At 48.8% G+C, this 20,333-nt stretch overlaps 1 protein-coding gene across 1 annotated transcript in view; it reads left to right on the forward strand.

Annotated features, from left to right (window-relative positions):
• The window catches only part of LOC120059043 (zinc finger protein 335-like), a 41,947-nt gene extending 24,742 nt beyond the window's left edge, over nt 1-17,205 (forward strand). Inside the window, exons 19-30 of the mRNA XM_039007813.1 lie at nt 456-555; nt 765-853; nt 1,237-1,371; nt 2,229-2,386; nt 2,547-2,670; nt 3,740-3,946; nt 6,177-6,319; nt 7,204-7,346; nt 7,586-7,917; nt 11,242-11,385; nt 12,298-12,403; nt 14,467-17,205. Of these exons, the coding sequence (XP_038863741.1) occupies nt 456-555; nt 765-853; nt 1,237-1,371; nt 2,229-2,386; nt 2,547-2,670; nt 3,740-3,946; nt 6,177-6,319; nt 7,204-7,346; nt 7,586-7,917; nt 11,242-11,385; nt 12,298-12,403; nt 14,467-14,588 (1,803 nt within the window). The 3' untranslated portion in view covers nt 14,589-17,205. The remainder of the gene's footprint in view (nt 1-455; nt 556-764; nt 854-1,236; nt 1,372-2,228; nt 2,387-2,546; nt 2,671-3,739; nt 3,947-6,176; nt 6,320-7,203; nt 7,347-7,585; nt 7,918-11,241; nt 11,386-12,297; nt 12,404-14,466) is intronic.
• The last annotated feature ends 3,128 nt before the right edge of the window (nt 17,206-20,333 follow it).

Consider the following 20,333-nt stretch of genomic DNA (forward strand, 5'->3'; position numbering starts at 1 on the left):
GCATTTTTATGCTTTGGAATTAGAAAAGCTGCAGGTTCTGAATTAGAAACGCTGCAGGTTCTGAATTAGAAACGCTGCAGGTTCTGAATTAGAAAAGCTGCATGTTCTGAATTAGAAAAGCTGCAGGTTCTGAATTAGAAAAGCTGCAGGTTCTGAATGAGAAACGCTGCAGGTTCTGAATGAGAAACGCTGCAGGTTCTGAATGAGAAACGCTGCAGGTTCTGAATGAGAAACGCTGCAGGTTCTGAATTAGAAACGCTGCAGGTTCTGAATGAGAAAAGCTGCAGGTTCTGAATTAGAAAAGCTGCAGGTTCTGAATGAGAAACGCTGCAGGTTCTGAATTAGAAACGCTGCAGGTTCTGAATTAGAAACGCTGCAGGTTCTGAATTAGAAATGCTGCAGGTTCTGAATTAGAAACGCTGCAGGCCTGTGACTCTGTTTTGTCTCTGTGTTAGCTGGCGGTGGATCCTGACACACTACAAGCCATGCAGACAATGCAGAACGCCTCAGTCTCCCAAGATGCAATGGGAAACACCACCATCATCTACGAACAGGGTCAGTGATTCCTGCCGTACAAAGGACAGACAATAATTACATGGATGAAAAAATACATGCCTTTTTTATGGCTCAATATAAATGTATTGTCTCAACAGGTCAGTTGATCTCCACCAAACACGATAAGAACATTTGCATGTACTGTATATTATATTGAGTGTAAGGCATGACTGAACCATGACTGAGACGGTCTCTCTCCATCTCCACAGCCGGAAACTCAGACCTGTCAGCCCAGAATGCTCTGGATCTGCTGTTGAATATGAGCAACGCCAGAGAGCTGGTGGGAAACTCACTGCAGGTACTGCCCAAAGCTTTGGTTTTACATCCTGACAAGGTTCTATCCTGCCCTCTATCTGACAATCCATGGTTAGTTGACCTATCCATGGTTAGTTGACCGATCCATGGTTAGTTGACCGATCCATGCTTAGTTGACCGATCCATGCTTAGTTGACCGATCCATGGTCAGTTGACCGATCCATGCTTAGTTGACCGATCCATGCTTAGTTGACCGATCCATGCTTAGTTGACCGATCCATGGTTAGTTGACCGATCCATGCTTAGTTGACCGATCCATGCTTAGTTGACCTATCCACCTAAGGAGCAGTAGACATGCTATGGTCTGCATGAATAGGAATGCATCTAGTTTCTGTCTATGAGCAGCCTTTCTGTCTGTCACCTCAGGTACAGGTGTTGAAGTCGTCTGACTCCAATGTTCTAGAAGCAGGCTCCTGGACGGGTGTTACCTCGGCGACGGGGGGAGGGCAAAAAGTAGTGACCTTTCACGTGTCTGAGACCGGCGAGACCCTGGTGCAGGAGGTACATTTATGATATATTATTATATATTATGATATACTATTATTATGATATACTATTATTATGATATATTATGATATACTATTATTATGATATATTATTATATACTATTATTATGATATATAATTATATATTATGATATACTATTATTATGATATATTATGATATACTATTATGATTATATATTATGATATACTATTATTATGATACATTAGTATATATTATGACATACTATTAGTATGATATAGTATTATATACTATTATTATGATATATTATTATATAATATATTATTATATACTATTATTATAATATACTATTATTATATATTATGATATACTATTATTATGATATATTATTATATACTATTATTATGATATGTTATTATATACTATTATGATATACCAATATTATGATATATTGTTGGATACTGTTATTATAATATACTATTATTATGATATATTGTGGGATACTGTTATTATGGTATATTGTTGTATACTATTATTATAATATACTATTATTATGATATATTGTGGGATACTGTTATTATGGTATATTGTTGTATACTATTATTATAATATACTATTATGATATATTGTTGGATACTGTTATTATGGTATATTGTTGTATTATGGTATATTGTTATGATATTATTGTATACTATTATTATTATTATTATATATTGTATATTTGGTGCAGTTTCATTATAGCGTTTGATTTATCATGGGCTGGACCTTTTTACTTCTAGATGACATTGTGTGGCGTTGACTGGGTTTGTTGTCTGTTCTGTTTGTTGGTGTTCATCTTTGTGTTTGTGTGAAAAACAATCAAAATGTTAATCACCAAAATAATGATCCATTAGGTCCAGGAAGTGCAGGAGGGTTATGAGGCAGAGACCAATGAGAATGGAGAGATCACCCAGGTGGCCATCCAGGCCTATGAGGGGGCAGAAGGCTTCAGTGTGTTGGAACAGGTGGAACAAGCTACAGAGGAGATCCACAGCACCGGACCTGGATACAGGTACAATCAATCACATCAGTCAGGTACAACACCATGGTCTCACCAGGGTTGTGTTTAGTAGAGCAATGTGAGAGAGAAAAAATCCTCTGCTCTCATTGGACAAGTTCAGGAAGTACTCCCTTGTTTTCACTGCGTTCCAATGTGTGTGTTGTGTTTTCAGCAGTGGCGAGGGGAGTCCCCAGCCCATGGAAGAAGAGGAGGAGGGAACAGAAATAGTCAGAGAGAATGGAGAAAAGTACTACCTGTCCTCCGGGCTAGGGGACGGGGTGCTGCAGCAGGTCGAGGTAAGCCTGAAGGGAACCACCGCATCCATAGCTCTGTCTATTCATAAGAGTGGTTACATTTATTCCCTCAGCTTTATACCAAACCGTGTGGTCAGGATTGTGGCTTTTAGGTTCTGTTCGGTTGAACAGAAGATGGCTGAGAGGTCATCACTGGCCATTCAGTACAGTTGTACTAGGCGATTTTGCCGTTCCAGACTAATTTTCATGATTGGGGTGAAATCCTGTGAACTTGGGCTAGGATCAGTACGTCGGGACTCGTGTAGTATGAGCGGGTCAGGTACGCGTCGATGATGGCTGTTCCGTTCTCCAGACTTCTGTCGGATGTCCCGATTTTTAAGTACATTTTCTGACGTGTCGAAAATGATGGTGGTGCAATTTTGTAGTCTGAACAGCGCTACGACGCGCAATCGGACAAGGGCTACTGCCAATAGCCAATGAGCACTCAGCATGTGAGACCAAAACGATGACGGTGAAGAGGAAAACAGCATGAGCAACAACAACAAGCAGCAGCAGCAGCAGCAGCAGCAGGCACCATGTGGACCGAGGTGATGGGAGACAGACTGGTGGAGCTGTGGAGAGAACACCCATCTCATCCTCCCTCTGTCTGAGGCCTTTTCAATATTAAACATTTTATATGACCGCTAATTCACTCTGTAGAATAAGAACGTCCATATTGTCCACGTCTGCCCAACCATTGGCTGGTCCATATTCTCCGCCTCTTTTTTTATATTTTTATGATAATGACGTGCTGCTCGGGAATTTGCGTGTCAGGATTTTTCCCCCCCTACGACACCTGAGAAACACAGGGCAGGATCAACTAGGGAGTCATGGTGTAAAGTGAGCACCCACGTCCTGGGGTTTAGGATGGACGGAAGGAAAGATCTGGGACAAGGAAATGTGAGCAGGTCCAAGTTGTTAAGATTTTAGAAGTCATATAGTTTAGGCCTAGTATTAGGCTGCAGAAAGCCATCTCATCCTCCCTCTGTCTGAGGCCCCAGGATATCAGAACCAAGTCCACCCCAGAAGTCTCATCCTCACGCTCTCTTTCTTTCTTTCACTCTCTCTCCAGCTGAGCAGCGAGGCCCCGGGTTCTCCCTCCATGGTGGGTTCTCCCCAGCAGAACCAGCTAAACCCTAAGAGGTTCTCCTGTCGTATCTGCATGGAGTCGTTCCACGGCCGCAGTGATATGGAGAACCACAAGAGGGCCCACATCGACCCCTCCACCTTTAAGTGTCCCGACTGTGACTTCACTGCCTCGTCCTGGCCAGTTGTCAAGGTGGGGGGGGACTATCTTTGATCAGCTTTGAGACATTTGAATTACATGGTGAATTACATGGTAAATCTCAAAAAGGTTTTTCTTGATATCTCTCATCCTTGCCTCCTTGAGGAGAAGGTCTAAGGGGATGAAACCTTCTCCTCCAATGCCTTTTCAGAATAAGGCTAGGAGATGGGGGGGGGGGGGCGGCTGGAAGATGGGGGGGGCGGCTGGAAGATGGGGGGGGCGGCTGGAAGATGGGGGGGGCGGCTGGAAGATGGGGAGGGCGGCTGGAAGATGGGGGGGGCGGCTGGAAGATGGGGGGGCGGCTAGGAGATGGGGGGGAGGGCTGGAAGATGGGGGGGGCGGCTGGAAGATGGGGGGTGGCTAGGAGATGGGGCACGGGGGCGGCTAGGAGATGGGGCACGGGGGCAGCTAGGAGATGGGGGGGGGTGGCTAGGAGATGGGGGAGGGGCGGCTAGGAGATGGGGGGGGGGTGGCTAGGAGATGGGGGACGGCTAGGAGATGGGGCACGGGGGGCGGCTAGGAGATGGGACACGGGGACGGCTAGGAGATGGTGGGGGGGGGGCGGCTAGGAGATGGGGCACGGGGGGCGGCTAGGAGATGGGGGACGGCTAGGAGATGGGGGGGGGCGGCTAGGAGATGGGGGGGGGGGGCTAGGAGATGGGGCGGGGGGGGGGGCTAGGAGATGGGGCATGGGGGGGGGGGGGCTAGGAGATGGGGCACGGGGGGGTGGCTAGAAGATGGGGGGGGGGCTAGGAGATGGGGCACGGGGGGACGGCTAGGAGATTGGGCACGGGGGGGTGGCTAGAAGATGGGGGGGGGCTAGGAGATGGGGCACGGGTGGACGGCTAGGAGATGGGGCACGGGGGGCGGCTAGGAGATGGGGGACGGCTAGGAGATGGGGGGGGGGGGGGGGCGGCTAGGAGATGGGGCACGGGGGGGTGGCTAGAAAATGGGGGGGGCGGCTAGGAGATGGGGCACGGGGGGACGGCTAGGAGATGGGGCACGGGGGGACGGCTAGGAGATGGGGGACGGCTAGGAGATGGGGCACGGGGGGACGGCTAGGAGATGGGGCACGGGGGGACGGCTAGGAGATGGGGCACGGGGGGACGGCTAGGAGATGGGGGACGGCTAGGAGATGGGGGGCGGCTAGGAGATGGGGGGGCGGCTAGGAGATGGGGGGGGGGGGGGGGGGGCTAGGAGATGGGGCACGGGGGGGTGGCTAGAAGATGGGGGGGGCGGCTAGGAGATGGGGCACGGGGGGACGGCTAGGAGATGGGGCACGGGGGGACGGCTAGGAGATGGGGGACGGCTAGGAGATGGGGCACGGGGGGACGGCTAGGAGATGGGGGACGGCTAGGAGATGGGGGGCGGCTAGGAGATGGGGGGGCGGCTAGGAGATGGGGGGGGGGGGGGCTAGGAGATGGGGCACGGGGGGGTGGCTAGAAGATGGGGGGGGCGGCTAGGAGATGGGGCACGGGGGGACGGCTAGGAGATGGGGGACGGCTAGGAGATGGGGGACGGCTAGGAGATGGGGCACGGGGGGACGGCTAGGAGATGGGGCACGGGGGGACGGCTAGGAGATGGGGCACGGGGGGACGGCTAGGAGATGGGGCACGGGGACGGCTAGGAGATGGGGGGGGGGGGTGGCTAGGAGATGGGGCACGGGGGGCGGCTAGGAGATGGGGGACGGCTAGGAGATGGGGGACGGCTAGGAGATGGGGGACGGCTAGGAGATGGGGGTCGGCTAGGAGATGGGGCACGGGGGGCGGCTAGGAATTGGGGCACGGGGGGCGGCTAGGAGATGGGGGACGCGGCTAGGAGATGGGGGACGGCTAGGAGATGGGGGTCGGCTAGGAGATGGGGCACGGGGGTCGGCTAGGAGATGGGGCACGGGGGTCGGCTAGGAGATGGGACACGGGAGGCGGCTAGGAGATGGGGCACGGGGGGACGGCTAGGAGATGGGACACGGGGGGGGGGGGCGGCTAGGAGATGGGACACGGGGGGCGGCTAGGAGATGGGGGACGGCTAGGAGATGGGGCACGGGGGACGGCTAGGAGATGGGGGACGGCTAGGAGATGGGGGACGGGGGAAGACTTTTGACAGTCACCAGATAGATGAGGTTGAATGTATCGTTTACAGCCTGTAAAGGCAGCGTTGACCTTGTCCTGATCCACAACTACTTCCAAAGCATGTCATCACGTGGTTCTCCCATTCCTTTCCCCAGACACACATGGTCATGCATGCCTACCTGAGACCTCACAAGTGTCCCAGCTGCAGCTTTGCCTCCAAGAACAAGAAGGATCTGAGGAGACACATGATGACGCATACCAACGAGAAGCCCTTCACCTGCCAGATCTGTGGACAGAGGTATGACCCAAAGACAGTCAGATTGCAGATTTCTCTCAACTTGTTCTGTTAAGGATTATAGATACAGTGCACTGAAGCAATTCCCTACACAAAGGCATTGATTGGTGTAAACATAAGCTAAAGCAGCGATGACACTGGTATGCCTTGAGGAACTGTGAGGTGTGCCTTGAGGAACTGTGATGTGTGCCTTGAGGAACTGTGATGTGTGCCTTGAGGAACTGTGAGGTGTGCCTTGAGGAACTGTGAGGTGTGCCTTGAGGAACTGTGAGGTGTGCCTTGAGGAACTGTGAGGTGTGCCTTGAGGAACTGTGAGGTGTGCCTTGAGGAACTGTGAGGTGTGCCTTGAGGAACTGTGAGGTGTGCCTTGAGGAACTGTGAGGTGTGCCTTGAGGAACTGTGAGGTGTGCCTTGAGGAACTGTGAGGTGTGCCTTGAGGAACTGTGAGGTGTGCCTTGAGGAACTGTGAGGTGTGCCTTGAGGAACTGTGAGGTGTGCCTTGAGGAACTGTGAGGTGTGCCTTGAGGAACCCATGCATGTCAAGTTATTATATTGCGTATTCGCGGGACGCTCTTAAAGGGGTACACACAAGTTAATCATCAGGAGTAAGGAACTATAAAAAATTGTTCAAATAAACCCTACTTAATCTATTAAAACAACTACGTTTGTACTGAAAAGTGATGATTTGCCGTATGGATCAAATGGAGGGCATTACCACAAAATGAATTAATGTGCCACAGTTCCAAAAGGTATGGGAACCACTGGGCTAGAGAAAGGTTCCCCCGTATTTCTTACACCAGTCCTTTCCTTGTGCACACTTGGAGCAGAAGGGTAGAGAATGGTGACTCCGTGGCTGATTTTGTGAATATCCATGTTTATTCTTTCAGGTTTAACCGTAATGGCCACCTCAAGTTCCATATGGAGCGACTCCACAGCCAGGAACCTCCGACAAAGAAGAGCCGCTCTGGTGCAAGCTCCCAGCAGACCGTCATAGTTAACAGTGATGAGGAGGCTCTCGTCACGCTACAGTGTAAGGAACCATACTTAGAGCCTACACACTAGCACGCATACACAGATCATTTCACTGGTTGAATAAGTCCATCTCCATCCATACCACCTGACATTCTGGTTGATATACTGTACACGCACCCTAGAGCAATACACATAGCGCCCCCGAAAGGTGGTTTGAAATGCTCACGTTTTAATGTTATTGTATGGTAGCCATTAGCCCGTTGTCTGACCTGGTCTTTGTCCCCTGTGTGTCTCCAGCAGCTCTGCAGGCAGGACAGACTATCAGCCCAGAGCAGCTACAACAGGCCTTGGGTCAGGACCACATCATAGTGTCCCAGGAACAAGGCCTGGGTCAGGACCACATCATAGTGTCCCAGGAACAAGGCCTGGGTCAGGACCACATCATAGTGTCCCAGGAACAAGGCCTGGGTCAGGACCACATCATAGTGTCCCAGGAACAAGGCCTGGGTCAGGACCACATCATAGTGTCCCAGGAACAAGGCCTGGAAGACCAAGAGGAGGCCACGTACATTCAGCAGATCACCACAGTGGACGGACAGACGTTACAGTACATGACAGGAGACAACCAGGTGACTGATGTACACTGTAGATCAGGGGTGTCAAACTGGGGGGGGGGGGGCAGGAGGTCTTCAACGAGGTCCAGGAGACCGCACTGAAAATCGGTTATATTTTCTCGCCACTAAAATTATCTAAAAAGTTCACTATCCAGCACTTTGGAATTTTCAATGTTCCATGACTAATTTCTGTGATTTATTAGTGAGCTAGACACAGTCAATAAACTGTATGAATTTGTAGATCCATCGTAATTTATGAACAGTTTTAGATTTGGTTTTAGTCATTTTAAAGTAGTATTGAGTTCAAAACCACAAACGTTTTTATTTATCATATTCTTTTACTCAAACCAACCGCGGCCGGATTGGACCCCCTGGCGTGCTGTATGTTTGATACCCCTGCTGTAGATAGAGCTATAGCTAGATACCAGAGGTGGCTAGTGGATAGAGATATAGGAGGACGGTCACATGGTTACCATGTGTTCGATATCTTTCCATCCGTTCCATTCCAGCCACTACAATGAGCCCGTCCTCCTATACCTCTACCCACCCAGCCTCCTCTGCTAGATACATACAGTAGATTCCTTTACAAATGGAGCTAGAAACGACTACTTACAGTGTATTCGGGAAGGATTCAGACCACTTGACTTTTTCCACATTTTGTTACTTTACAGCCTTATTCTAAAATGGACCAAAAAGTTATAATTCCTCATCAATCTACTAGACACAATACGTCATAATGACAAAGCGAAAACAGAAATACCTTACTTACGTAAGTATTCAGACCCTTTGCAATGACTCTTGAAATTGAGCTCAGGTTCATCCTGTTTATTATGGGGTATTGTTTGTAGATTGATGAGGAGTTATTATTTATTTAATCAATTTTAGAATAAGGCTGTAACGTAACAAAATGTGGAAAAAGTCAAAGGGTCTGAATACTTTCCGAAGGCACTGTAACAGTATGATATAGAAACAGGACAGACAGTGACAATCTAATTCTCCTCCTTCGCCCTCCCAGGTCTAGTTCCCCTCCTTCGCCCTCCCAGGTCTAGTTCCCCTCCTTCGCCCTCCCAGGTCTAGTTCCCCTCCTTCGCCCTCCCAGGTCTAGTTCCCCTCCTTCGCCCTCCCAGGTCTAGTTCCCCTCCTTCGCCCTCCCAGGTCTAGTTCCCCTCCTTCGCCCTCCCAGGTCTAGTTCCCCTCCTTCGCCCTCCCAGGTCTAGTTCCCCTCCTTCGCCCTCCCAGGTCTAGTTCCCCTCCTTCGCCCTCCCAGGTCTAGTTCCCCTCCTTCGCCCTCCCAGGTCTAATTCTCCTCCTTCGCCCTCCCAGGTCTAGTTCCCCTCCTTCGCCCTCCCAGGTCTAGTTCCCCTCCTTCGCCCTCCCAGGTCTAGTTCCCCTCCTTCGCCCTCCCAGGTCTAGTTCCCCTCCTTCGCCCTCCCAGGTCTAGTTCCCCTCCTTCGCCCACCCAGGGCTAGTTCTCCTCCTTCGCCCTCCCAGGTCTAGTTCCCCTCCTTCGCCCTCCCAGGTCTAGTTCCCCTCCTTCGCCCTCCCAGGTCTAGTTCCCCTCCTTCGCCCTCCCAGGTCTAGTTCCCCTCCTTCGCCCTCCCAGGTCTAGTTCCCCTCCGTCGCCCTCCCAGGTCTAGTTCCCCTCCTTCGCCCTCCCAGGTCTAGTTCCCCTCCGTCGCCCTCCCAGGTCTAGTTCCCCTCCTTCGCCCTCCCAGGTCTAGTTCCCCTCCTTCGCCCTCCCAGGTCTAGTTCCCCTCCTTCGCCCTCCCAGGTCTAGTTCCCCTCCTTCGCCCTCCCAGGTCTAGTTCCCCTCCTTCGCCCTCCCAGGTCTAATTCTCCTCCTTCGCCCTCCCAGGTCTAGTTCCCCTCCTTCGCCCTCCCAGGTCTAGTTCCCCTCCTTCGCCCTCCCAGGTCTAGTTCCCCTCCTTCGCCCTCCCAGGTCTAGTTCCCCTCCTTCGCCCTCCCAGGTCTAGTTCCCCTCCTTCGCCCTCCCAGGTCTAATTCCCCTCCTTCGCCCTCCCAGGTCTAGTTTCCCTCCTTCGCCCTCCCAGGTCTAGTTCCCCTCCTTCGCCCTCCCAGGTCTAGTTCCCCTCCTTCGCCCTCCCAGGTCTAGTTCCCCTCCTTCGCCCTCCCAGGTCTAGTTCCCCTCCTTCGCCCTCCCAGGTCTAGTTCCCCTCCTTCGCCCTCCCAGGTCTAGTTCCCCTCCTTCGCCCTCCCAGGTCTAGTTCCCCTCCTTCGCCCTCCCAGGTCTAGTTCCCCTCCTTCGCCCTCCCAGGTCTAGTTCCCCTCCTTCGCCCTCCCAGGTCTAGTTCCCCTCCTTCGCCCTCCCAGGTCTAGTTCCCCTCCTTCGCCCTCCCAGGTCTAGTTCCCCTCCTTCGCCCTCCCAGGTCTAGTTCCCCTCCTTCGCCCTCCCAGGTCTAGTTCCCCTCCGTCGCCCTCCCAGGTCTAGTTCCCCTCCGTCGCCCTCCCAGGTCTAGTTCCCCTCCGTCGCCCTCCCAGGTCTAAATCCCCTCCGTCGCCCTCCCAGGTCTAGTTCCCCTCCGTCGCCCTCCCAGGTCTAAATCCCCTCCGTCGCACTCCCAGGTCTAAATCCCCTCCGTCGCACTCCCAGGTCTAATTCTCCTCCTTCGCCCTCCCAGGTCTAGTTCCCCTCCTTCGCACTCCCAGGTCTAGTTCCCCTCCTTCGCACTCCCAGGTCTAATTCCCCTCCTTCGCCCTCCCAGGTCTAGTTCCCCTCCTTCGCCCTCCCAGGTCTAGTTCCCCTCCTTCGCCCTCCCAGGTCTAGTTCCCCTCCTTCGCCCTCCCAGGTCTAGTTCCCCTCCTTCGCCCTCCCAGGTCTAGTTCCCCTCCTTCGCCCTCCCAGGTCTAGTTCCCCTCCTTCGCCCTCCCAGGTCTAGTTCCCCTCCGTCGCCCTCCCAGGTCTAGTTCCCCTCCGTCGCCCTCCCAGGTCTAAATCCCCTCCGTCGCCCTCCCAGGTCTAGTTCCCCTCCGTCGCCCTCCCAGGTCTAAATCCCCTCCGTCGCACTCCCAGGTCTAGTTCCCCTCCTTCGCCCTCCCAGGTCTAGTTCCCCTCCTTCGCACTCCCAGGTCTAGTTCCCCTCCGTCGCACTCCCAGGTCTAGTTCCCCTCCGTCGCCCTCCCAGGTCTAGTTCCCCTCCTTCGCACTCCCAGGTCTAGTTCTCCTCCTTCGCCCACCCAGGGCTAATTCTCCTCCTTCGCCCTCCCAGGTCTAATTCTCCTCCTTCGCCCTCCCAGGTCTAATTCTCCTCCTTCGCCCTCCCAGGTCTAATTCTCCTCCTTCGCCCTCCCAGGTCTAATTCTCCTCCTTCGCCCTCCCAGGTCCAGTATATCATCTCTCAGGATGGAGTCCAACACTTCCTACCTCAGGAGTACGTGGTGCTAGCAGACGGGAACCACATTCAGATGTCAGATGGCCAGATCATCCAGTATGAGCATGATGGGGCCTTCCTGCAGGAGCAACAGGTGAGGGAGAGAGGACCCCCAAAAACAAAATTACTCAATCCAGAATAAATCTTTCTTTTAGTATGATTATGTAATGTAAAGGTGCTATACAGTGCCTTCGGAAAGTATTCAGACCACTTGACTTTTTTCAAAATTTTGTTACGTTACAGCCTTATTCTTAAATGGATCTACACACAAAACCCCATAATGACAAAGGGAAAACAGGTTTTGAGAATTTTTTGTAAATGTATAAATTAAAAAAAAAAAAACATACCTTATTTACATAAGTATTCAGACCCTTTGCTATGAGACACGAAATTGAGCTCAGGTGCATCCTGTTTCCATTGATCATCCTTGAGATGTTTCTATAACTTGATTGGAGTCCACCTGTGGTAAATTCAATTGATTGGACATGATTTGGAAAGCCACACACCTGTCTATATAAGGTCCCACAGTTGACAGCGCATGTCAGCAAAAACCAAGCCATGACGTAGAAGGAATTGTCCGTAGAGCTCAGAGACAAGATTATGTCAGGGAGGTGACCAAGAACCTGATGGTCACTCTGACAGAGCTCCAGAGTTCCTCTGTGGAGATAGGAGAACCTTCCAGAAGGACAACCATCTCTGCAGCACTCTACCAATCAGGCCTTTATGGTAGAGTGACCAGATGGAAGCAACTCCTCAGTAAAAGGCACATGACAGCCCACTTGGAGTTTCCAAAAGGCACCTAAACGATTCTCAGACCATGAGAAACAAGATTCTCTGGTCTGATGAAACCAAGATTGAACTTTAGAATAAGTCTGTAACGTAGCATAATGTGGAAAACTCAAGGGGTCTGAATACTTTCCGAATGCACTCTATGTGCATTGCTTACTCTATTGTTTGAAAACCGTATATTAGATCGTTAACTGTTTTTAAAACTGTCTCTTTGCAGATTGCTCTGAGTCATGACGGGCAGATCCAGTATCTTCCCATCGGTTCAGAACAACAGATAGTCAGTCCTGAGGACCTGGAGGTTGTTGAACATTCTGCCGTTACTGGTATGTTAACACACTGTCTGCTTCATACACAGTCTGCTGCATACACAGTCTGCTGCATACACAGTCTGCTGCATACACAGTCTGCTGCATACACAGTCTGCTTCATACACAGTCTGCTGCATACACAGTCTGCTGCATACACAGTCTGCTGCATACACAGTCTGCTGCATACACAGTCTGCTGCATACACAGTCTGCTGCATACACAGTCTGCTGCATACACAGTCTGCTGCATACACAGTCTGCTGCATACACAGTCTGCTGCATACACAGTCTGCTGCATACACAGTCTGCTGCATACACAGTCTGCTTCATACACAGTCTGCTGCATACATTTGACCAGGGTTCTCAACTCCTGCCAGCTACGGGATGTGCATGCTTTCCGTCCAACCCTGTAGCAACACCTGGTTCAGTCCGTCCAACCCTGTAGCAACACCTGGTGCAGTCCGTCCAACCCTGTAGCAACACCTGGTTCAGTCCGTCCAACCCTGTAGCAACACCTGGTGCAGTCCGTCCAACCCTGTAGCAACACCTGGTTCAGTCCGTCCAACCCTGTAGCAACACCTGGTGCAGTCCGTCCAACCCTGTAGCAACACCTGGTGCAGTCCGTCCAACCCTGTAGCAACACCTGGTGCAGTCCGTCCAACCCTGTAGCAACACCTGGTGCAGTCCGTCCAACCCTGTAGCAACACCTGGTTCAGTCCGTCCAACCCTGTAGCAACACCTGGTTCAGTCCGTCCAACCCTGTAGCAACACCTGGTTCAGTCCGTCCAACCCTGTAGCAACACCTGGTGCAGTCCGTCCAACCCTGTAGCAACACCTGGTTCAGTCCGTCCAACCCTGTAGCAACACCTGGTTCAGTCCGTCCAACCCTGTAGCAACACCTGGTTCAGTCCGTCCAACCCTGTAGCAACACCTGGTTCAGTCCGTCCAACCCTGTAGCAACACCTGGTTCAGTCCGTCCAACCCTGTAGCAACACCTGGTTCAGTCCGTCCAACCCTGTAGCAACACCTGGTTCAGTCCGTCCAACCCTGTAGCAACACCTGGTGCAGTCCGTCCAACCCTGTAGCAACACCTGGTGCAGTCCGTCCAACCCTGTAGCAACACCTGGTGCAGTCCGTCCAACCCTGTAGCAACACCTGGTGCAGTCCGTCCAACCCTGTAGCAACACCTGGTGCAGTCCGTCCAACCCTGTAGCAACACCTGGTGCAGTCCGTCCAACCCTGTAGCAACACCTGGTGCAGTCCGTCCAACCCTGTAGCAACACCTGGTGCAGTCCGTCCAACCCTGTAGCAACACCTGGTGCAGTCCGTCCAACCCTGTAGCAACACCTGGTGCAGTCCGTCCAACCCTGTAGCAACACCTGGTGCAGTCCGTCCAACCCTGTAGCAACACCTGGTTCAGTCCGTCCAACCCTGTAGCAACACCTGGTTCAGTCCGTCCAACCCTGTAGCAACACCTGGTTCAGTCCGTCCAACCCTGTAGCAACACCTGGTGCAGTCCGTCCAACCCTGTAGCAACACCTGGTTCAGTCCGTCCAACCCTGTAGCAACACCTGGTTCAGTCCGTCCAACCCTGTAGCAACACCTGGTGCAGTCCGTCCAACCCTGTAGCAACACCTGGTGCAGTCCGTCCAACCCTGTAGCAACACCTGGTTCATGCTATCCCGAGGGCTCCCGAGTGGCGCAGCGGTCTAAGGCACTGCACCTCAGTGCTAGAAGCGTCACTACAGACCCTGCTGTATCACAACCGGCCGTGATCGGGAGTCCCATAGGGCGGCGCACAATTGGCCCAGCTTCGTCTGGGTTAAGGAAAGGTTTGACCGGGGTAGGCCGTCACTGTAAAATAAGAATTTGTTCTTAACTGACTTGCCTAGTTCAATTAAAATCCTCATGCTGTCTATATGTAACACCAGGATTTGTTGATTCTTTGAATCAGAAGTTTTAGAGGCGACGGGCTGGAACAAAAGGGCTCAAGAACTGGAGGTTGAGAACCTTGAAATGGTTGTTCTCTTGTCAGTTTATTAACACTACCTGCTCTCCCTCCCTCCCTCTCTGTTCCAGCGGTCGCAGATGCAGCCTTGCAACAGACCCAGACGGTCTATACAGAGGCCACACAAGAACAGCTGGAGCAGCTACAACAGCAGGGAATCCAGTATGATGTCATCACCTTCACCGATGAGTAGAGACCCTCTGTCGGACGGATGGAAGTCGGGAGGGATGGCTCTCTGTGATTGCGGACTTGTCTCCTAGTATGATGTCTACTATTGGCTGCCTGATGACCGTATGTATTGCAGGACTAGTACGGTGGAACCACGATGACCAGTGACCTCCAGCGTGGTTCGTCAGGATCGGCCTGAGCGCGACTGCAGAGAATCTACAAATCATTGTGTAAAATCATCCCAAACAGCTACTCGTTATGCGATCAAGATTGATCAAATCTGGGCAGGGTCTTGCCTAGATCCATCCCCTAGAACACACTGGTCTACTCTCTCTGCCATGCTTCAGATACCCAGGACACACTGCTCTACTCTAGGAGCTCTGCCGTGCTTCAGATACCTGGGATGATAGAAACAGCACTAGAGAGGATTTTAGTGGCTGGTAGATCTATCACTCATAGTGGGAGTGTTAAATAGATGAACTCTCACTGTTAAGTAGATCTATTAACAGAAGCTTTTGTAAATTCTAAATATTGTACCCATCGCTTCTAGGTTAATCAATAGGGGCTGATGTACATTAAAGAACAAAGTTACACACGGTTGGATGATCTAGTCTGTGTCTGAAATGCCACCCTATTCCCTACATAGTGCACTACTTTTGACCAGGGCCCTTCAAAAGTAGTGCACTAAATAGGGAATAGTTTGCCATTTTGGTACGTAGGCGTACTCTGTAATTATTTAAGATCTGCGGTTTCCTCAACACCTGCTTTGACTTGCAAGACAATGTCACGAAAGAAGAAATTAAAATGGCTGATATGTTTTAGAATAAAGCACAGCTTCCAATGGGATGTTTAGTTTTGAATGGGAAAGGACTGTGTGAAGACTGCCTCTGGAGGATCGGAGGACTGTCAGACTACAGGGTTGATTGTGATTTGTGGTTTAAAAGGAGTGGTTAATCATTTGGTAATTTGTACATATCTTTTTGCATATGAAGCATTTTTTTCCCATGATTTGCTTAAATGAAAATCGCTGAATAAGCTAAAAGCTGATGCCAAATAAATCACAACATTTACATATGAATCATTTAGCAGACGCTCTTATCCAGAGCGACTTAAAGGAGCAATTAGGGTTAAGTGCCTTGCTCAAGGGCACATCGACAGATTTTTCACCTAGTTAACGCAAGGATTCAAACCAGCGACCTTTCGGTTTCTGGCCCAATGCTCTAATCGCTAGGCTGCCTGCCACACCATTACTACATTCTGTCAGATCTTTCACTTCCCTTTTATGTGATTTGTTTTCTTATGGTTAAATATTGGCCAGATCATTTTGTTTTTCTATGACAAAAACATTATAGAGGTATTATGATACTACTTGAAACTGTGATACCTGATGCTGGTACCATGACAACAGTACAACCTATCATCCTCCTACTCTAAAGCCAATAATAAGTGTTCTGAAACTTGTAAATTGCAAGTTAGAGAGACCCCGCCCCCTCGCCGCCCCGCCGCACAAATGAAGGAAGTGAATCACAAGGCTGGTCTCGGAACAATACAGTAAAAGAGCTGTCAACTCCAGTTGCCTTTTTTTGGGTTGGTGACTAGGATGTGTGGGGACAGCTGCCCAGCCTCAGTGAGTTTTTGACTTGAAGATGAAGATTATCTTTCTCTTGATTCTTCTATTAGGTAAGATTTTATCCAGGTTTGTCTCATTTTAAGATTAAAAAAAGAATAATAATTATAATAATTTGCGAGAGACCCACATGAAAAAATAATATAGTATACTGTAGTGTTTTTGCAGACTGTACTATACTGTAGTATTTACTGTAGTGTCTTTGCAGTATAACTAGTATTTACTATGTCTTTTTATTTTTTATTATCTTTGGCATTGAGGCGTTCTCCTTCAGGAAACCTACTGGAGAAATACTAAAGCCTTGTTCACACTCCAGACCTTAATGCTCTAATCAGTTTTGTTTTCAAAATCTATTTTGGACAACTGACTGTCCAAACAGCAAGTTACAAACGACCAAATCAGATGTGTGTGTTCAGAACAGCAGTCATTTGCTGATATGGCTACGCTAGTTGCCATAGTAACGACATGGGTCTTTGGGTGTAGTCTGATTGGTGGTGGTGCTCGTGCTTCCCATCACTCAGAAGTTATGTAACAACCTAAGGTGACAACAATGCTTCGCCATGGAAGTTTCCTAGTTGCTTTGAATATTCAAAATCATAGTGTAAAAACACTTTTTTAAAGCCTCAAAGGATAAGACGATCCAACTTTCAAAACTAGCTATTTTTGGCTAGCCAAGGCAGTAAACTAGCTAGTTAGGTACAGCGCATTCAAAAATAATTCACACCCCTTGACTTTTTCCACATTTTGTTTTGATACAGACTGAATTTAAAATGGACTCAATTGAGATTGTGTGTCACTGGCCTACATATTACCCCATCATGTCAGTGAAGTTGTGTTTTTTAGAAATGTTTACAGATGAATTTAAAATGAAAAGCTGAAATGTCTTGAGTGAATAAGTATCCAACACCTTTGTAATGGCATGGACTCACTCTGTGCAATAATAGTGTTTAACATGATTTTTTTAATGGCTACCTCATCTCTGTAGCCCACACATACAATTAGCTCTAAGGTCCCTCAGTCGAGCAGTTCATTTCATTTCAAACACAGATTCAACCACAAAGACCAGGGAGGTTTTCCAAAGAAGGGCACCTATTGGTAGATGGGTAACAATAAAAAAGCAGACATTGAATATCCCCTTTGAGCATGGTGAAGTTATTTATTACACTTCAGGTGGTGTACCAATACACCCAGTCACTGCAAAGATACAGGCGTCCTTCCTAACTCAGTTGTCGGAGAGGAAGGAAACTGCTCAGGGATTTCAACATGAGGCCAATGGTGACTTTAAAACAGTTACAGCGTTTTAATGGCTGTGATAGGAGAAAACTGAGGATGGATCAACAACATTCTAGTTACTCCACAATACTAACCTAAATCACAGAGTGATAAGAAGGAAGTCTGTACAGAATACAAATATTCCAAAATAGGCATCCTGTTTGCAACAAGGCACTGAAGTAGAACTGCAAATGTGGCAAAGAAATTAACTTTGTCCTGAATACAAAGCTTTACGTTTGGGGCAAATCCATGGTGGTGGCTGCGTCATGTTATGGGTATGCTTGTCATCAGCAAGGACTAGGGAGTTTTTTTAGGATAAAAAGAAACGTAGGAGAGCTAAGGACTGGCAACATCCTAGAGGAAAACCTGGTTCAGTCTGCTTTCCAACAGACATGGGAACAATTCACCTTTCTGCAGGATAATAACCAAAAACAGTTGGGATTTGGTTGTCTAGATGGTTGTCTAGCAATGATCAACAACCAATTTGACAGAGTTTGAAGAATTGTGAACAGAATAATGGGCAAATATTGTACATTCTAGGTGTGCAAAGCTCTTAATAAAGACTTAACCAGAAAGACTCACAGCTGTAATCGCTGCCAAAGGTGATTCTAACATGTATTGACTCAGGTCTGAATACTTATGTAAATCCAATATGTCTGGGTTTTTTTATTTAAAATGTGCAAAAAAATCTAAAACAGCTTTTCACTTTTATGAGGTATTGCGTGTAGATGGGTGAGGGAAAAACATATATTTAATCTGTTTTGAATTCATGGTGTTAAACAACAATGTGGAATAAGTCACGGGTTATGACTCATTTCTGAAGGCGCTGTAGGAAGGTGACTTGAAATAGCTTTTTGGCTGTTCACACTGCAGGAAAAATAACAGATTTTAATCAGATGTGCAAAAAAAACTTCAAACTGCCCATGGAAACGAGGCTTAAAAGAGCACATTTTCCATAACCTGTAGGTAGGACTGGGGTCTGAATGGATTCTTCTCTCTTTTCAATAAGCTGTAGACAACACTATATGTCTTATACTTGGCATGTAGGTTTCTCACTTATGGGTGGCACAAAATAAGATATGGGGGAGGGGAATGGGCAGGGTGCATTCAGAAAGTATTCAGACCCCTTGACTTTTTCCACATTTTGTTACGTTACAGCCTTATTCTAAAATGTATTAAATGTTTTTCCCCCATCAAGCTACATAGAATACCCCATGAAAACAGTTTTTATTTTTTTATTTTAGCAAATGTATTAAAAAATACCTTATTTACGTAAGTATTCAGATCCTTTGCTATGGAACTTGATCATCCTTGAGAAGTTTCTACAACTTGATTGGAGTCCACCTGTGGTAAATTCAATTGATTTGAACATGATTTGGAAAGGCGCACACCTGTCTATATAAGGTCACACAGTTGACAGTGCATGTCAGAGCAAAAACCAAGCCATGAGGTCGAAGGAATTGTCCGTGGAGCTCCGAGGCAGGATTGTGTCGAGGCACAGAACTGGGTAAGGGTACCACAACATTTCTGCAGCATTGAAGGTCCCCAAGAACACAGTGGCCTTTATGGTAGAGTGGCCAGACGGAAGCCACTCCTCAGTAAAAGGAACATGACAGCTTGCTTGGAGTTTGCCAAAAGGCACCTAAAGGATTCTCAGTCCATGAGAAACAAGATTCTCTGATCTGATGAAACCAAGATTGAATTCTTTGGCCTGAATGCAACACGTCACTTCTGGAGGAAAACAGGCCAATTCCATCACTACAGTGAATCATGGTGATGACAGCATCATGCTGTGGGGATGTTTTTCAGTGGCGGGGACTAGAAGACTAGTCAGGATCGAGGGAAAGATGAACGGAGCAAAATACAGAAAGATCCTTGATGTAAACCTGCTCCAGAGCGCTCAGGACTTCAGACTGGGGTGAAGGTTCACCTTCCAACAGGACAACAACCCTAAATACACAGCCAAGACAACGCAGGAGTGTAACGGTTTCTTCGTCTGAAGAGGAGGAGTAGGGATCACACCAAAATGCAGCGTGTTGTGAAGACATGACGAATATTTATTAAAGCAAAGACGAACACGAAAAAACACTTGAATAGATTACAAAACAACAAAACGACGTAGACAGACCTGAACATGAGAACTTACATAAACACGAAGAATGCAAGCACAGGAACAGACTCACCAAACGCACGAAAACGAAACAGTCCCTTGTGGTGCGACACACAGACACAGGAACAATCACCCACAAACAAACAGTGTGAACAACCTACCTTAATATGGTTCTCAATCAGAGGAAACGTAAAACACCTGTCCCTGATTGAGAACCATATCAGGCTAATAGACAATGAACCTAAACATAGAAACACATAACATCGAATGCCCACCCCAACTCACGCCCTGACCAACTAAACACATACAAAAACAAGGAAAACAGGTCAGGAACGTGACAAGGAGTGGCTTCAGGACAAGTCTCTGAATGTCCTTGAGTGGCCCAGCCAGAGCCCGGACTTGAACCCGATCTAATATCTCTGGAGAGACCTGAAAATAGCTGTGCAGCGATGATTCTCTGAAAATAATGGGAGAAACTGCCCAAATACAGGGGTGCCAAGCTTGTAGCATCATACCCAAGAAGACTCGGGCTGTAATCGCTGCCAAAGGTGCTTCAACAAAGTACTGAGAAAAGGGTCTGAATATTTATGTAAATGTGATAGTTATGTTTATTTTAATTTTAATATGTTTCTATAGTAAATACTGTATAATATTTTATAGTTAACTAGTATTTTTTCATGTGTGTGGGGGGGATGGGGGGGGTCTGCTTGTTTGTCAATTCATAGTGTGTGTGTTTGATAGATGACCCTGAGATGGAAGCA

Source organism: Salvelinus namaycush, chromosome 14, assembly GCF_016432855.1.
Source record: "Salvelinus namaycush isolate Seneca chromosome 14, SaNama_1.0, whole genome shotgun sequence".
Classification (NCBI taxonomy): Eukaryota; Metazoa; Chordata; class Actinopteri; order Salmoniformes; family Salmonidae; genus Salvelinus; species Salvelinus namaycush.